Raw genomic sequence first — 19,541 nt, 5'->3', positions numbered from 1 at the left:
CACTTCGCGGGCTGCATCTGGCCCCCGGCCCTTGTGTTTGACATGTCTGTCTTACATGGGGATCTCCCTTCATTTATTTCCCTGTGAGGTAGTTTGGACTACAACGGAGCAACAGTTTCAATATTATGTAAATAAAGTGAGCTTCCAAGGATGTGGGTGGATTTGAACCAGAGACTTCCCTGTCCTAGTCCAATTCTTGAACCACTCTACCACATTTGACCACATCTCAGCAAAATCTATTGCAAGTAGTCCTCGACTTACAACAGTTCATTTAGTGACCATTCAAAGTTACAATTGCACTGAAAAAAGGGACTTCTGGCCATTTGCAACACGCAGCATCCCCATAGTCACGTGATCAAAATTCAGACTCTTGGCAACTGACTCATGTTTATGACTATATTATCCCAGGGTCATGTGATCACCTTTTGCAACCTTTTGATGAGCAAAGGGAATGGGGATCCCAGATTCACTTAACTAGCTTAACAACTGCAATGATTCATTTAACAACTATGGCAAAACTCACAACAAATGTCTCACTTAACAACATAAATTTTGGGCTCAATTGTGGTCGTAAGTTGAGGACCACCTGTACAATGAGTCTCCCTTCTGAGCAGGCATGCACAGGGCAATGAAAAAGGGAACAAAATTCAGGATTAAATCAAAGTGCTTCTATCCTCACATCTGCATTTTTTCTTTTGAGGAATTCTCACCCTGCCTTCAGCTCACAAATAAAGAGCCTTTTATATCCTTCGTTATACACCTGTCTGCAAATTAAAGCACGGGACCAAAGACTGTTTCAGCTCTATTTTACAGAGAGAGCCTTTGACTAATTCCAGTTTTGGCAGACTGACATTTTAGGGGAGAGGAGTGGAAAAACTGGACCCCTCCCTGTTGGATGGATAGAGAAACACTAAAGTCGCAAGCAGAAAATCAGGCAGCCTTTGCACCTGAAAGTGTCTATCAGCCTTGCCTTCCAGTCTTCGGCTTCTACATGGATTGGCAAGATGGGCAACAAAGTCAAGATAGCAGGCACAAAGGTTTAATAACTACAATGGCACTGAAAAAAGCGACTTAAATCCAGTCTTCACATGATAAAATGGTCGCTAAGAAGAAAGCATGTGCTTCCCGTATAACTGTATGTTGATTTTCCTTTCCACAACCCTCCTTTATCTTACTGGCACGTACAACCATCACAGCATCCCCATGGTCACATGATCAAAATTTGGGCACATGGCAACCGGCATATAGTAATGACAATCGCAGCATCCCCAGATCATGTGATCCCCATTTGCAACCTTCCCGGCTGGCTTCCAACAAGCAAAGTCAATGGGAGAAGCCAGGTTCACTCAATAATAACATGATTCACTTAACAACTGCAGTGGTTCACTTAACATGGCAAAAATAAAAAAAAAATGGCTGCAAGTCCAGGATTCTCTATAAACCACAAGTAGCTTTCCATTGAATAATCAAACCTACTGCACAAGTCTGCTTTCCCTTCCAAATGTAAAATAAGGTGAAAACCATTCATTACAACCTTGACTTTTAGATGTATTGTGTTATTTCCTCTGAACAAAATTAACAAATTTCCTCCAATGTTCTTTGGCATTTGTGTAGGAGGTGGCAGCAGTTTTGTTTCTCACACAGGCAATGGTTGGGTCCAGGAGCTTGCAGACAATGCAAGAGAATGGCCAGGGCTTCCACAGCTACTGTTCCCATTATATACAACCAGACCCCCTCAGGAACTGGAGTTATTCCCCCAACCCTATGAAATGTGAAAAATCACCACCAACTGGGCTTTCTGCAAAGACCAAGCCTCTATGAGAGCATTAGCTCAACAATGATTTATTTTAGGTTGTCTCCCTTTGCTCTTTGAAAGCTTTCCAAAGATGTAGCCAAATGTAGCCTTCAATTACTCACTATAAATTCATGCCATGCTAAAGAAACCTTTTTTTCAATTTTATTTTTACAAGCGTGCCAGTAGTTTATAAAAGGGCTCCACTTTCACAACATTCATTCATCATGAACAAGCCATCTTTCATTTGGGCTACTGGGATTACGTAGTGACAGGATTACACAGCAATATAAGCTATGGTTTACTTAACTATGATTTATTGAATGGACATGACTTGTTAGGAGGTAGTAACTTGGAAACCTTGGCTCAGAAACAAAGTTAAGCAGAGTTAGCGCTGGGTAGTATTTGAATGGGAAAGAATATTTTATAAATCCAGGGCTACAGATTATACTGATAAATGGAGAAATAACTCAGAAGGAAGCAGAGCCAAAAATTGCTATATTATATCAAGAGAACTGTGGGTATGGCTGGCTCAGGAATTCTGGGAGTTGAAGTCCATACATCTTAAAGTTGCAAAGGTTGAGAAACACTGCCCTAAAGTATGTTTTATAAATCCTAATTTATAAGTCACAATGGATGGGTTCATGCAATTCATAATATGACAACCAAGTAACCACATTATGGCTTAGTGCAATCACAGCTGTGCAAAATAAGCCATGTTAACATTATGAGTATGATATTATTAAGCACAATATGTAAAGTGTGGCAATTCCTTTCTTTCTTCCCAGTCAAATCCAGGACCTTCACAACTTAACGCAATGCCAACTCAAATGACCCGTAATCAAATGAAATCCCATTTCAATCAATGGAATTACTATACAGAAATGGAATGACATTTCTCTGATTGCAACAGCATCCAGTCTAATTTGGTTCATATTTGCTCAGAAGCAAGCTATGCTGTATTCAAGGGAGGCAGGCCATCTTCTAGGCCAAACCTGATTTGTTCAAAATAAATTACATACAGACACAATTTCTTACTGTTACAAAATGCAACTGTGCAAATGACTTTAAAACATAAACAAATGAGAGGGAGGGAGGGGGAGGGAGAGAGAAGGGGGGGGTGTCATAGTTCTAACAGATGAAACTCTTTAAAAGAACTTTGAGGCATTGCATCTGACATTGCATCCGATGTTAGCAGCGTTGACAGGGGAGGTGTTTTTTTACATTTTTTTAAGTTAAAGGGAAAGTAGGTGGTAGTAGGCCATACAGATGCAGGGGGACCTTGTTGCGGTTATTGATTATCTGTGATAGGTCAATTTTTTGCCATAGTTGTGCTGTGCTAAATTCACTGTATCACACAATGGCAGCCAAAGTAAAGCCACTTCCTAAGCAGGAATCATACCATTGTTTCTTAATATCTTCCAAGACTCCACAAACTCTGGGTTCCCAAAAGTTATGCAGAAAGCAGAAGACATCCTGTAATCTCCTGGAAGACCAACAAGGCAGAGGCCTCTCCCTTCTACCTACAGACAATATATAGTCTGTTTCCTTTAGAAGGAACACATAAAGCGCACACACAAACAAATTAGGCATGCTAAAAAAATGATCCACAGATGATCACTCCCCATCCCCCCCAAAGGCTTTCAAAGTGCCATTTAGGCTACAGAGTACACCCTACCACTTCCCTTCTTTCATCTTCTAGCACACCCATCTTACTTTGGCTTCATCAAAGCTATTTGCATATGCTAAATATGACTTGGGTGGAAAGGGCCCTTCCCAAAATTTTTTGAAATGAGACAAATATTGACTCAGATGGAAATTTGCACTTTTCTCCCCAATGAGCAAGTTCCATCCCTTTCTATGTTTGGAGTAGCTTTCCTGAATGTCAAATGTTAGCTAAAGTAGTATCTCCCATCATCTCTAGCTTATCAAATCATTGGTTATACTGGCTGAGGGTGATGGGAGCTGTAATCCACTCTTTTGGAGAGCAACAGATCAGGAAGGGTTGCATTTGGTTATCTAAAGATTCTCCCTTTCCGGAGGTCTCTAGAAAAAAGTGAACTATATTGGTCCTGAAAGTAAATTGGGAGCAAGACCCTGCTTCTTACCTCTCTGTGTTTGCCTGAACCATTCAAAAGTTTAAATTAGAATGCTCATGCCACTTACTTTAAAAAAGCTGGATAAGACTTTGTTTCATTTTAAAACAATACAAAGATCTACAGAACAACAATAAAAATAGCAGTGGCCACAACAATAATAATAATAATAATAATGCATATAATAGTCAAAATTGAGAAGACAGCAACAGACAGTAAGTGCCGCCTATGTAAAGAAGCTGAAGAAACAGTGGACCACCTGGTAAGCTGCTGCAAGAAGATTGCACAAACTGACTACAAGCAGTGGCATGACAAAGTAGCAACAATGGTGCATTGGAAGATCTGCAAGAAATATCATTTGCCTGTAAGCAAAAACTGGTGGGATCATAAAATAGAGAAAGTCATGAAAATGATAAAATTAAACTGCTCTGGGACTTCAGAATTCAAACAGACAAGCACTTGCAACGTAACACCCCGGATTTAACAATTGTCGATAAGAAAGACAAAAAAGTCTGGATAGTGGACGTGGCAGTGCCTGGAGACAGCAGAATAGACAAGAAAGAACTGGAGAAGATAACAAAATACAAAGACCTACAAATAGAAATAGAAAGACTGTGGCAAAAACAAGCAAGGGTAGTACCAATAGTAACAGGCGCCTTGGGTGCAATCCCAAAACAACTAGAGCACCATTTGAACACCATTGGCATTGACAAATTCGCTATTAGTCAATTGCAAAAGGCGGCCTTACTAGGAACTGCTTCCATCCTGCGACGGTATCTGTAATACCATCAAACATCCATATTTGCCTATCCCAGGTCCTGGGTAAGGACTCGATAGGTAGACAAAATGCCAAATCCAGTCTGAACATCTGGCTGACTGTGCGATGATCAATAATAATAATAATAATAATAATAATAATAATAGTAGTAGTAGTAGTAGTAGTAGTAGTAGTAGTAGTAGTAGTAGTAGTAGTAGTAGTAGTAATGTTGGAAGGGACCTTGGAGTCATCAAGTCCAACTCCCTGCTTAGGCAGGTAACCCTGGCCTATACAATTTCGGACAAATGGCTGTCCAGTCTCTTCTTAAAAACTTCCAGTGTTGGAGCATTCACCGCTTCTGGAGGCAGGTTGTTCCACTGGTTAATTGTTCTAGTTTATCAAAAATCAGCAAACCATTGAACACTTAACACCTGCTTAAATACAGTTTTACAATTAGTCTGAGTATGAAAATATCCATTCTTTTATCCCTGGCTCCTATATGCTTCACAAATGGATTTATTAGAAGGACTGTTACCATATCCTTTTGCCAAAATGATATTCAGGGTGGCTTGCAAAGATGAGCAAGGAGATATTTCCTGCCCACCAAGACAAACAAGGAAAAAGGATGGGGAGGGAAGAAACCCCCCCCACACACACACAATTCTCCCTTTTCGATGGAGTCACCTGTGAAGGAAAATCTCTGACAGAATACAGGTTGTCCTTGACTTACAACCACAATTGGGATCAAAATGTCTTTTGCTGAGGCAGTTGTTAAGTGAGTCCAATTTCATGAGCACTTTTTGCCACAGTTGTTAAGCAAATCCCTGCAGTTTTTATCATGAAATCATTAAGTGATTCTGAGGGAAGCCAGATTCACTTAACCATCAGGTTACTAACTTAACAACTGTAGTGATTCACTTAACAACTACGGCAAGAAAAGTCATAAAGTGGGGCAAAACTCACTTAAATATTTCACTTAACAACAGAAACTTTGGGCTCAATTGTGGTCGTAATTAGAGGACTACCTATAGTTTTGGTCACCACGATGTAAAAAAGATGTTGAGACTCTAGAAAGAGTACAGAGAAGAGCAACAAAGATGATTAGGGGACTGGAGGCTAAAGCATATAAGGAACAGCTGCTGGAATTGGGTATGTCTAGTTTAACGAAGAGAAGGACGAGGGGGGGACATGATAGCAGTATCTCAGGAGCTGCCACAAAGAAGAGGGAGTCAAGCTATTTTCCAAGGCGCCTGAGGGCAGGACAAGAAGCAACAGATGGAAACTAATCAAGGAGAGAAGCAACCTAGAACTAAGGAGAAACTTCCTGACAGAACAATTAACCAGTGGAACAACCTGCCTCCAGAAGCGGTGAATGCTCCAACACTGGAAGTTTTTAAGAAGAGACTGGACAGCCATTTGTCTGAAATGGTACAGGGTTTCCTGCCTGAGGGAATTCTGAGAACTGAAGTCCACACACCAAGCTTGAAAACCACTGGTCTAGGACAGGGGTAGGCAACCTTGGCTCTTTTATGACTTGTGGACTTCAACTCCCAGAATTCCTGAACCAGCAAAGCTGGCTCAGGAATTCTGGGAGTTGAAGTCCACGAATCATAAAAGAGCCAAGATTGCCTACCCCTGGTCTAGGAGGAAGCAAAGAATGCCACTTAAGCCACAACTTGTTTTTTCCGTGGGTGAGAAATTGGCAAGATCAAAAAGGTGGCAAATGAGAATATTCCAATATTATCTGTATCATCAGAACACACTACCTTTAAACAGGACAACTTAATAGTATGTATACCTATTTATTTTAAAAGTATCCTTTACATTGAAATGAATTCTCAGTGACTTAAAGGACACATCCTTGTTCTATTTTGGCTGGAAACAGAAGTGGTTGGCCGCTGCCTTCTGGGGCACTTTGTTCATTTTTCAACCAACAAAATAGGGATAAATAGATTTTCCTGTGATCTCCAATTCAAGTACTAAGTTAGCCACACTCCATTTTATTTATTTTACATTTTTTCTTCCTATCTTTATTTTTTTCTAAATAACTCAAGGTAGGGAACATATATAGTATTTCTTCCTCCTATTTTCCCCATAACAATCCTGTGAGGTGGGTTAGGCTGAGAGAAAGCGATTGGCCCAAAGTCACCAAGCCAGCTTTCATGCCTAAGGCAGGACTAAAATTCTCAGCCTCCTGATTTTTAGGCTAGCACGCAAACCAGTACACCAAACTGATCGGCCTAACATTCACCTTACATACCAAGCACACATAGACCAAAACCTAATGAGGAAAAATCCAATCTCATTTATTATGAGATGCACATTAACAAAATCAAATGCACACATAAAGATATTTAGAACTTAGACGCAGGTTGGCTTGTTGTGGTTGTTTCTTTTGTTCAATTGTGTTTGATTCTCAGAGACTGCCTGAACCAATCCCTGCAATTTTCTTGGAAAGTTTTCTCAGCAATTTTCTTGGAAAGTTTTTTGCCATTGCCTCCTTCCTAGGGCTGAAAGAGAGTAACTGGCCCAAAGTCACCTTGCTGGCTTTGCACCTAAGGTAGAACTAGAACTCATATTCTCCCGATTTCTAGCCTGTTGTCTTAACAACTATACTAAACTGGTTCTCAGATGCAGTTTAGCATTGAGAAAAGTAAACTCAGAGAGAAGTTTGTAATCCTCAAGAGTAGATCATAATATAATGCTCGCTTTGCATGCAGAAAGAACAGGGTTAATCCCTTATATCCCTAGTTTGCTAGGAAAGACTGCTTGGAAAGACTTTAGAACAGAGGTCGCCAACCTTTTGGGCCAACAGGGACCAGTTCCGTGGAGAGAGGTTTTTCTGTGGACCGAAGGGTGTGTGGTTTTGTGTGTTGCCTACATCCTGCAGATGGGGCTTTGCTTGTTTGTGCGGACCAGTAGCTGGCATGCCGCAGCCCGGTACTGATCCACGGACCAGGGGTTGGGGACCCCTGCTTTAGAAAACATCTGCCTGTCAGTGAAGAACAGCCTTCCCTAACTTTGTATGTAGCTGTGCTGGAATCAAAGTCTCCCAACACCGTTTTACTGATATCTGGGAATGATGGGAAGTTAGCTTCAGAATTCTGGGAGCTGAAGTCCACGCTTGTTAAACACATCTTAAGTTGCCAAGTTGGGGAACTAATACTATATATAGATCATGTTGAGCTAGACAGAAGACTAAGGGTCTGTCCTGCTTTTTTTTTTTTAAAGTTACCAGGATTGGTTTTGAACTGTGTAGGTACCATTGCTGTAGACCAGGGGTTTTCAAACTCTTTCAGGCTATGGAACTTATTAGTTAAAAAGGGGGTGAAATCTGAAACCCCTGATTACGAGACAAAACTCTGGTGGTAGAAATATGGCCGCATTTGAGTGATTTTTCTTCTCCTTAATCTCTGAAGCCCATGATGCTCTTACACAACATAATTCTAAAAATCTTGTTCAAAACAACTCAAGAGGAATATCTAGGAAATGAGGATAGGGCTTCTACACATCTATAACTCTTTAAAATACATCAGGAAAAATAATTATCTATTTATTAAATTTATAAAATTACCCAGACATTTAAGGACTCAGAAAAAGTGTTCAGAAGATTCCTGATTTATATTCAAGAATGCAATAGCAATAGCACTTAGACTTATATACCGCTTCACAGTGCTTTAGAGCCCTCTCTAAGCAGTTTACAGAGTTAGCATGTTGCCCCCAACAATCTGGGTCCTCATTTTACCCACCTCGGAAGGATGGAAGGCTGAGTCAACCTTGAGCTGTTCACCATTGCGCCACCAAAAAACATTGTGCACTCAAGAAACAGTGATTAAAATTAGGATGAGCCACTTGTCCAATTCTGCACCTCCATAAAACCTTGTTAATTGACCCAAAATGAAGATTAACAGAATTAAACATGAACTTCATTAGAACATAGATACAGTATGATAGTACTGATACACAAATCCAACAAGGAAAGTTTTATCAATTCAAAGTCTTCACTGTGCTTTAGTTTTTAGCCCCAAACATCAGTTAGAAAATGGGGAGGGGAGAATTGTGTTGCAATTAAATTCCAGTGTTACTAGAAGTTTTTTTTTTCCTTTCTTTTTCTAAGATCAAGGTAGGGGGACAATAAATTGCCTCTTTACACTTACTGGATTTCCGAGTTTTATTCATGTCTTATGCCATCTGCGTGTTGAAAAATTATACTTTAAATTCAAAAAGGTATTTCCAGCTTGGACTAAGATTCAGACTTGTACAGGAATTTTATAAATTCCTGGTTCACCCATATGTAATTTAAAAATCAGCTAATTTTAAAAGTGTTATAATAGCCATTTTCCCCCCAGCTGTAGAAGACTACCAGAACTGATTTCTGGAAATCAGGTATGCAAGTTTCTGAATTCTCCAGAACTCTGCAAAAAAAGTTTTGAGAAGTACAGATATTAACCACCTATTATTTTTTTTCTCCTCTGGACTATCATGGCTTTAATGAAGCCTAATTTAGACACATTATAAATGTTCTAATTATATTATGATGGTTGCTGAGGAACCAACTTTTGTTAAGCTGAATGCTTGCTGATAGCTGGGGAGGCAGCTCAAGTTTTCTTGACCAGCTAAAATGTAGCTGAAATAAAATATTGCCCTAAAAGAGTTTGCTTGGGAGAAGTCTTGCCAAAAGTAAAATAAGATGGCTTAAATATGGCAATGAAATATGCCAACAAAATCTGACAAGGGCCAAAGACGCATTGAAGCATTCTTAAATTAAAAGAAGCATGGAACCAACAAGGAAGTTGAGGTTCCTTAGGAAGGAAAAGGGAACTTTTGTTGAAAACTTTATGCAAGAAAGTTTTGTAAAAACAGAAAAATGTCAGTGCCACATCTATTAAAGAATTTCCTTCGAAGATTTTTGAAACCGCTCTCCTAGGACACTTTGCGGCTCACAGAAGGGAGGATAATCATACAGAATTTCTACCTTTTTACATACATACATACATACATACATAATTTAGATGCTGCCCAAATTGATAAGACGTGGAAAAAGGACAGATTTTTGTTTTTATTTGTATTCTATTTTTATTATTTTTACAAATAACTCAAAGCATGAACATATCCAACACATCTTCCTCCTCCTGTTTCCCACACAGCAAACAACTTTATGAGGTGAAGTGGGCTGAAAGTTACTGGCCCAAGATCACCCAGCTGTCTTTTGTAACTACTGTAAGACGGGACTTGAACTCAAGGACTCCAAAATCTAATCCTAACAATCCTTGTACAGTGGATTATATGTGACAAGAGGGGGGGGGGCTCATTTCAGCTTCCAGACAATAACCAAGAGAGGTGTGGAGGTTAAAGGCAGGAAGCGTGGGGAGAGAAATCACTTCCATTTGCCTCCAGGAAAAAGGGACTGAACTTATAGCATCCCAATTTGGACACGTTTACTCAAAATTTTTAATCAAATGTCAGCCAGTTTTAGCCAACTTTGAAGACCAGAATTGATGATGGGCTTAAATGTGGGAAAGATGGCAATTGATTCTCATAACTTTCTGCACTGAATTCTTATTTTGGCAGAGGGAGCGCATAGCGACAGAAGAATAGGTGAGGGGGGAGGGAATAGGCAATGCACTGCTATAGTTTGGAGATGCACATGCAAAGGGGAATGTTACAAAAGATTGCAAAAGGACAATGAAAGGCCTTGATACGGAAAGAGTTGGAAAGCTTGCTGTCTGAACCAGAATGGGTTGATGATCTGATTTACCCCACTGCAAACAGCTTCACCCAGCTTCCCGCAAATTCATTAGAGTACAGACTAGAGCAAAAAGATGACTAGGGGACTGGAGGCTAAAGCATATAAAGAACGGTTGCTGAAATAGGGTATGTCTATAGAAGGACTAGGGGTGACATGATAGCAGTGTTCCAATATCTCAGGGGCTGCCACAAAGAAGAGGGGTCAACCTATTCTCCAAAGCAACAGAAGGCTCGACAACAAGCAATGGATGGAAACTAATCAAGGAGAGAAGCAACCTAGAACTAAGGAGAAATTTCCTGACAGTTTTAGAACAATTTATCAGTGGAACAATTTTCCTCCAGAAGTTGTGGGTGCTCCAACACTGAAAGTTTTTAAGAAGAGACTGGACAGCTATTTGTCTGAAATGGTATAGGGCAGAGGTCCCCAACCTTTTGGGCACCAGGGACCGGTTCCAAGGAGAGAGGTTTTTCCGCAGACCAGGGGGTGCATGGTTTGATGTGCTGCCTGCATCCCGTGGATGGAGCTTTGCCTGTTTGTGTGGACCGGTTGCTGGCATGCTGTGGACCGCTGCCGGTCCATGGACCAAGGGTTGGGGACACCTGGCATAGGATTTCCTGCCTGAGCAGAAGGTTGGACTAAACCTTCAAGATCCCTTCCAACTTCATTATTCTGTTATTCATTAACTCATTTTGCACACTCATGTAAAAGTTAGCTTCTTCATATCCACTGAACTTTCATGTCCTCCAGATACATCATTCAACTTTTCAATGAACCTCCCCCCTGGCTTTTTATCAAAGAGGAAAATATGGTCACTCCACCAATCTTGTTTGCTTCATCCAAAAACAAACTCATCTTCACTGATCTCAGGAGAGATAAGCAGATAGTTTTTGCAGCACTGAAGCTAGCTGCCCAGCTTTTCAGATATGTAGGAACTACAATACCCATAATTCCCAGGCAGGGAATGTAGGACTATGGGCACTGTAATCCCCTAGCATCTTGAGGTGGGTAAATTTGGAGGGTTGGCAGAGATCAATCATTATCCATGCTGCAGTATCTTGCAAGTAGCTGCCAGATGTGTTTGCACTTAGGTCATGCAAAAAAAGGGGAGAAAATTTACTTCTCTTAGCAATCGAAACCTACAATTCCAAAAACAGACCAGAGATGAGTACTTGTAGGAGTAGCAGAATAACTGAAGGCTCGAGGAGCAATTCTGTCTATAGAAGATCAGAGGGTTCAATTCTATTCATCCCCAGTTAAAAAGGATTTAGTAGCGGGAAAACATCTTTTAAGTTTACGAAATGCTACCTCAAAAGTCAGGCCAGGATTATCCCTTTTCTGCATAATTCTTAAGTATTAGTATTTGGATGTACTTCTATCTAAGCACCACCACCAAGATCTATGTTTCCCCATAACCACCCTGTGGGGAAGGATGGGCCAAGAGAGGGTGCCTGGCCCAAAGTTATGCAGGGAGTTTTCATGGATACACTTCTAGATCAACGCCTTAACCACAATAGCGTTCAAAGTTTCTTCTGGGTTTTGAGTCAGCAACCTTCTATTTACAAAGCAAGAGTTATAACCATCTTGCTATCCAAATTTACTACCTACAAATTCTTGCCATTCAGATGTCTTGACTCACTCTCCGCTAGAGGAGGTCTGTTCACTTCTTTCTTCTTTTCTTAATTCTGTAAATCTTATTTATAAATATAGATTTCTATAGAGTAAATACGATAGATGAAAGTAAGTAAGTAAGTAAATAAATAAATAAATAAATAGTGGCTCCTTACCCAAATCTGTCATGAACCCTGACCTCTCAGACTTCTCAATTCACATATTGTACTAAATCATACTTTGCTTTGTTCTGGTTTTCCAAGCAAACCACAATGAGTTGGGTAAAGTCATAAAAGGTAGTTTCTAAAAACAATGATTACATTCACACAGTACATTCACCTCATGAACCTGAATGACAGCTTAACCCCACCATTCCTCCTGTCCATTACAGAGACACTTAAAGGGAGCTTCAATGGACAGAGACAGGATATCTGTAAACATGAGGCATAGGGGTGTATGGAAACAACCACCACGACCGCCTCTGTCTGCTTCCAGAACACATTCGCTGGCTGCTATGGACATTGTTATATCCTGGACCTGAAGCAGGTGCAGGAAGCTGCAGAGAGACCCGGGCAGACCACGTGGATACCCGGGACCAGACAGGCTGTCTCCAGCCTATTGCGCATGCGCAAGGCGGGAGAATCCATTGCATTGATTGGTTGATACTGACCCTGCAAGGGGTATAAAAGGAATCCGCGCCATTTTGTGTTTGTTCTGTTGGAGATTGAAGAAAGGGCGGTTGTGTTACTCTTGCCTTGTCTCAATGGCTGCGAAACTATCAGAACAGAACAGACGTGATCTCTTAAGTCCTGTTTAAATGGCTCTTTCGTGTCTCGAGGTGACTTAGAAAAGAACCCCACTGCCCAAATTCTCGAGGCCAGACTTACAACCTAATGGGCTGGGAGATGCGATGCGGCTGCGAACAGAAGCCGGCGTTAAGGTCAATTTCTCTCGAATGCCGAAGAGCAGCAGCTTCTTGCCTGCCCCCCTCCCCGAGTGTCCGTGGGAATTCTGCCGGCCGGCCACCGTGGGAAAAGTGATGTTGCCTGACCCTGGACTGTTGGACACGGTTCGACAAGCCTCTTGTTTTTTATTTTGGGGCGATTCGTCTCCTTTTCCGCTTAAGCCGGTTGAGGTCCATCTACCCCACGCGTGCCGACCCTACCGGCAGCCAGCGAGAGCGACCACGACCACAATCCGAGCCCAGTTAGCCCTCCCATCGCCGGCAGTAGACGAAGCAACCCTCCCTCCGCCAGCCACCCCGGCCGTTCCGCGCAACGCGGCTTCGGCGGCTGGGCAGGTTCGAGCCTTACCGTTGGCGCCGTACTTCTCCCGTTGTCGTCGGACCTCCTCGGCGCTCAGCCCGCAACTCTCCCGCACCCCAAAACGCCGCAGGACGGCTTCGGCAGTCAGGCTGTGGGCGCTCTCCATTGCCTTCACCCGAGCCGCTGGAGCGCTCCTCGGCGCTCCCTTTCTGCCTGCTGTCGTCGGACCAACTCCGAGAGGCTGAAGCCTCCGCGCTCGCTTGACTGCACGAGTCACAGCCGAGCCAGGATCCGAGCCGGCGAAGGTTGCAAAAAGGCTGGCGGGGGGCGAAATTCCTCGACGGTGCAGCGCTTCCCGTACTCGAAACTCGCCGCTCAAGCGAGAAGTATCTTCGCTCCCTCCGGATCCGCCGACTCGCTGCGCGCGGAAAGGACTGCGCTTTCCCGAGGGCCAGCCGTGTCTGCTGTGCCACTGCTGGCGTCCTCTTTCCTCTAGAGTCGCCAGCAATCTCCCACTTGGAAAGCGGGGAGACTCAAAGCCGGCGAACCTGGCCGCAAAGACGGATCACCCCCGGGTTTCTTACTGCGGCCATGCCTCGCCTTGTAAAGTTACTTTCTACTCGGCTGCAGCAGAACTGCCTGACAACGCGCCCCTCCCACCACTTCCTTCGTTCTGCTCTGTCTTCTCGCCTTCCACCGCCAGGCTCGCCAAAGATCTCCGGTCCCGCCTTGATCGACAACCTCGATCGCCTTAGACGGAACGTTTACGTATTTATTAATTGTCCCCGCTGAAGCGGGATCACCGCGCGGCTACCTCGCCGGCCTTCCCCATTCACAAGCTACCTGCCTTCTTCTGATTGGTTCCGTTACTCCCTTGATATTTTCCTGCCTTCCTGCCATTGGCCAAAGCGGGAGTTCTTATTTGTTTTTGGTCTTTTTCTTTTCGGACCGAACCGGGAAGATGTTTGCTTTTGAACATTCATTTTTTGGTTGCTTTTTTTAATGCCCGCCCACCTGGACCTTTATTTTAGGGGGGGAAACCAAACCCACGAATCTCCAGTCGTTGCAGCAATGGAAAGTAATGTCAGAGACCCAAGAATTAATGAGTGATGAGTATCTCCTTAGGAAGAAATTGGTATTGAACTTTAACATAAGATTATTCATATGATATTCCATAATGATGTCTTGGGAATGCTTGGTGTAAAGTTAGAGTTAGCACTGACAGTCTAATTTTTTTTATGAGGGTGATGCCATTCTGTAAATTGAGAAGCCAAATGATTTGCCATGAATGTTAAGATTATGTGATACAACAAAGATTATGAATCTGAATATTAACAGCATTAAAAACCAAGATGATTATGTGTGGCAGAGGAAATGGAGCGAGCAATTGCTATTGCATTTGTTAACGCTGGTGAAACAGTAAACAGATGGATTTGTGTGACTTTCTGGCATGTTGACTAAAGAAAGGGGAAATGGGCATAGCAATTTAAAGATATGCAAATGGTGGTAGAAAGGTAGATTTGTTCTATTGCTAAGCTTAAATGTTAAAAGAAACTAAAGTGGCTGGGTATATATTGAGCTGGTTATGGGCATAGCAACTTAAAGATATGCAAATGGTGGTAGAAAGGTAGATTTGTTCTATTGCTAAGCTTAAAGGTTAAACTAAAATGGCTGGGTATATATTGAGCTGGTAAATGTCCCAGACAATCTTTTTTTTAAAAAAAAAATAGTCCAATGTTTGTCAACCTTGACAATATTAAGATGTGTGGATCTCAACTCTTAGAATTCTTCAGCTGGCTGGGGAATTCTGGGAGTTGAAGTCCACACAGGCTTAAAGTTGCCAAGTTGAGAAACACTGGATACACAGATAAGCATTAGGTGTGATACCTCAGGGACTGTTCTTAGGAACCATAATTGGTAAGGAGTGGAACTTCTATGCCCACAGGCAAGTATGTATATATGTATGTATTTATCTATTTATTTATTTATTTATAAATAACTCAAAGAGGCAAACATAACCAACAGATTTCCTCCTAACTTTCCCACAAAAACAACCCTGTGCAGTGAGTTGGGCTGAGAATGACTGGCCCAAAGTTGCTTTCATGGCTAACGCAGAACTTGAACTCATCCCCTCCTGCTTTCTAGCCCTGGTGTATTAACCACTAGACTAGGACAAACTGGTTCTGTATACCTCTGGATTTCACTTGCTGATCAGAAAACGAGCCAAGGCATACCTATATCTGGTACTGTTGGTAGAATTCATACCTAACTTCTGAGTATCCACTAGAGACAGGATGAGTTGATTTTGGCAATGTGCCAAAGTTCCACACATTCTTTTCCAGTACTGGGTTGAGGTAATAGCCTCACTAAGACTATACATCAGGGGTTCTCAAGCTTGGCAACTTTAAAAGTTTTTAAAGTTGAAGTCCACAAGTCTTAAAAGTTGTCAAGGTTGAGAACCACTGCTATACATAGAAACACCTGGGTTGGCAAGGCCCAGAAGTTCTTGTGGGGTTGCTTGTAGCTTTGAGGTAGTTGATATTTAGTCCCCTTAAAAAGTTTTCTTATATTCTAAACTAAAATAAGAGCTAAATCAGTGTGATATTTCATCTCAGCTCATCCATTTAAAAATGTTCTGAGGAGTGGCCCTGGGCAGTTTATACAGTTCACACAAATGAGGCATGTAGTTTGCTTGTTTGCAGATGCATGAGAATCACAGCATGGCAATTTTTCAAGCTTTTATGATTTCTCTTATGTCAGTGGAGCCATCCTATTGCCCCAGTTAAAGGCTTGAAGCAGAACTAAATGGCAGAAAAAGAAAAAGGCATAAAAGGCAACTTACAATTCCTTCTAGGAATAGCTGTCTATCCTGAAGACTATATTGTAGTTGGATGTCCTGGGTCAAGTCAATGGGGTGGACTAGATGACCTTTATGGTCAACTATATGCTCTAAAAGCACAGCCATTTCATACCTTGTTAATTAACCCAGCTGTTTTTTTCTACAGCTGGGCAATTTTTTTGTGATCAATGCTACAACATACTAGAAATTTAGCATTTCAGAGTCACAGGGATGTTCACCAAAGGAGATAGAGTGAAAATGTTACCACTTATAAGACAAAATAAATGAGGAACCTTTAATTTAGTAGAAGCTTAACCCCCTTTTATTTTAACTCATTGTTTTCAGAAACAGCCACAAAAATGTGTGTGCTGCTTAGCATCCAATAAATCACTAGAAAGGGGGAAATAATGGGAAAATAGAGGAAATAAAGAAAATCTGGGAGTTAATTCTGAAGGTTGAGTAGCTTTCTTCCAATGTAATTGCTCTCATTTGAACAGGCTAAAGAGGCTTTCTGGAAAAAACGTAATGTCTCCAATTTAATTCAGCAAACGAATATAATAAGTGAATAAATTTAATTATGGAAATTCTGAATATAACAAACTTTTTTGAAGATTGCCTTGGATCCAATTTCTATTTTGGAAAATACTCTCCAGTAGAGATCATCTGTCAGCCAGATTTCTGGATGTAATTTTGGCAATTGCTATAGCTCAGCTATCAATCCTTTTAGCTTGCCAATAATATTGATTGGTTGATAATGGTTTGGGAGACAGTTGAAAAGCATAAATTAGTGTGAGACATCTAGCTGACAAATATATTTCCAGTCATATTTGAGCCCATGGTGAAGAAATGAAGGCTACAGGTAATACACTAGAAGGCACAATAAAGATTTTTGCTGTGATAAAACAAATGAAGCTTGTCCCTTTCCCCAATGCCAGGGAAGTTTGTATATATCTTTCTGACAAAACTGAGTGAGGTTCCCCCCCATTCTTTGCTTCATCAGTTTAGGTGACATAAAGAAATTGGTATCCTGTGAACCAAGTCTACATGTAATTTAATGTACAATTTTAATTAAATTAATATTAACTCATTTGAAAAAAGGTTAGTAGGGTCACTCCCTATGTATACTGATTCATTTAAAGGCGGGTATCTTATACAAGGGGTAGGCAACCTTGGCTTTTATGACTCAGTAGACTTCAACTCCCAGAATTCCTGAGCCAGCTATGGTGCCTCAGGAATTCTGGGAGTTGAAGTCCATGAGTCATAAAAGAGCCAAGGTTGCCTACCACTCTTAAAACAACACATCTCCGTTCAATCCAAATATATGTCATTTGCATCAGCCTATCCTGTTTTCAATTATGTAAATTGATACAAATAATATAAATGGCATTATTGGCATAAGTGTATTTATGCAAATGAGGAAAATTAAGGCAAATGCTTAGAACTTAACTGAATTTCTGTTGCTAAGTGGGTGGCGCAGCAGTTAGGGTGCAGTACTGCAGGCCACTTTAGCTGACTGTGTTCAGCAGGTCAGCGGTTCAAATCTCACCGGCTTAAGGTTGACTCAGCCTTCCATCCTTCCGGGGTAGGTAAAATGAGGACCCAGATTGTTGGGGGCAATGTAAATATATATATACATTGCTTATTGGTGTACACCGCTTAGAGAGTGCTTGCACTTAAAGCAGTATATAAGTCTTATAAATAAATAAATAAATATTCCTTAAGTGAGTTTTGACCCATTTTACGACCTTGCCACAGTTAAGTGAATCACTGCCATTGATAAGTTAGTAAATTAATAACCTGGTTGTTAAGTGAATCTGGTTTCCCTATTGATTTTGCTTGTCAGAAGGTCACAAAAGGTCCTTGTTTGGCAACGGTCATAAGTATGAACCAGTTGCCAAACATCTGCATTTTGATCATGGGACCATGGAGATGCTGCAAAGGATTTAACTGAAAAACCATCATAAATCACTTTTTTCAGTTCCATTGTAACTAAACGAACTATTGTTAAGTCAAGGATTAGCTGTATTTTGAAGTGATACCCAGGTGTAAATTTTGTCTATTGTGTATGATGTTTGCCATTAAAGCGAAGGTTATCTTTATTTTTATCTATATATCTTTCTCTTTATCTGTCTCTGCATCTCCATCTTTATAAGACTTACCTCTTTTTGTCACATTGGAATAATATTGTAACAACTCTGGGCTTAACAGGAGAGTTCCAGCTTAAATGGCTTTCCCGCAGAGGCATCCATGGGCAGGGAGATTAAAAAGGTGGCAGTCCTACGTGTGCTGCTGGTCCTTTGAATGTGCAAGTGACATCAGCACACCTAGAAAAGGGACGGGGTTTCAATTGCATGCTTGTAAGTGCTACCTTGGATCCTCACAATCACCCCTACTCCACCATGAAATATAGGTGGTCCTTGACTTAACACCACCATTTAGCAACTCTTTGAAGTTACAACAGCACTAAAAAGTGACGTACAACCAGTTCCTTGCTCTGTCAGCATCCCAAATGTTTATGTGATCAAAATTTAGGTGTTTGGCAGCCAGCATGTATTTATAAAGGTTCTAGGATCATGAGATCATTATGTGTGACTTTCTTAGCCAACTTCCAATAGCCAAAATCAATGAAGAAAGCTGGGTTTGTTTAACAGCTATGATGGTGGATGGTTCATGTAACTGCAGTTATTCAATTGTAATAACTGTTATTGATGATTGTAATAATAAAGGTCACAAAATTGAGCACAACTCACTTAACTGCTTTGCTTAGCAACAAAAATTCTGGTCCCAATTGGACTTTACAGGGCAGCCTTTCTGACAGGGCAGCTGTAGAGGGAGATAATCCTGGAGAAGCAAGATGTCAAGGCTGCTAACATCGGATTTCTTGCTTTGACAATATATGAAGATGCAGCCATTTTCTCTTCAATCTCTGTATTTTAGAGTTAGAATTAGATGGTGATGGAGGGGAGGGGGAAGAATGTATGGGGATTAGTTAGACATAACAATATCTCAGTATTCTTCAAGGTGGTTTGAAATAAGATAAATGGCAGGTTATGGAACTGGAGGGAAAGTTCGCACTTCAAGCTAATTGGAGAATGATTAATGACTTAATTGGAGGAGGAAATTATGTTTCAATACTACCTGTAAGGGAGGAGAATTCAGATTTTGGCTTTACCTATGTACCTGCCGAAGCTATGTTGCTCAATATATTTAAGGTAAACAATGCCTCAAAGTTCTTTATCAGAACCGTGACACAAGCATTGTCATCTGTGACTTGAATGTCAGAAATATCCCTTTTGTGGCAGCCATTGTGGGGGGGGGGAAGACCCACAACATTTATAGAGTGTAAGGAGGATAGAACAGATCAACTACCAAAGTAATGATGAAAACAGTTTAAGGCCAAAACAAGCAGAAAATAGTGTAAGTGGCTCAGGAAGA

The 19,541-nt window shown here is 41.2% G+C and overlaps 1 protein-coding gene across 1 annotated transcript in view; it reads right to left on the bottom strand.

The window, feature by feature from the left end:
• Positions 1 to 13,926, bottom strand: part of ATP2A3 (ATPase sarcoplasmic/endoplasmic reticulum Ca2+ transporting 3) — a 137,705-nt gene extending 123,779 nt beyond the window's left edge. Inside the window, exon 1 of the mRNA XM_039334653.1 lies at positions 13,316 to 13,926. Coding sequence (XP_039190587.1) covers positions 13,316 to 13,433 — 118 coding nt within the window. The 5' untranslated portion in view covers positions 13,434 to 13,926. The remainder of the gene's footprint in view (positions 1 to 13,315) is intronic.
• Between the last annotated feature and the right edge of the window lie 5,615 nt (positions 13,927 to 19,541).

This window comes from Crotalus tigris, unplaced genomic scaffold, assembly GCF_016545835.1.
Source record: "Crotalus tigris isolate CLP2741 ecotype Arizona unplaced genomic scaffold, ASM1654583v1 scf7180000017632.1879674, whole genome shotgun sequence".
NCBI classification, from domain to species: domain Eukaryota; kingdom Metazoa; phylum Chordata; class Lepidosauria; order Squamata; family Viperidae; genus Crotalus; species Crotalus tigris.
Note: the sequence above shows the minus strand (reverse complement) of the source record. Positions and strands in the feature narration are given on the sequence as shown.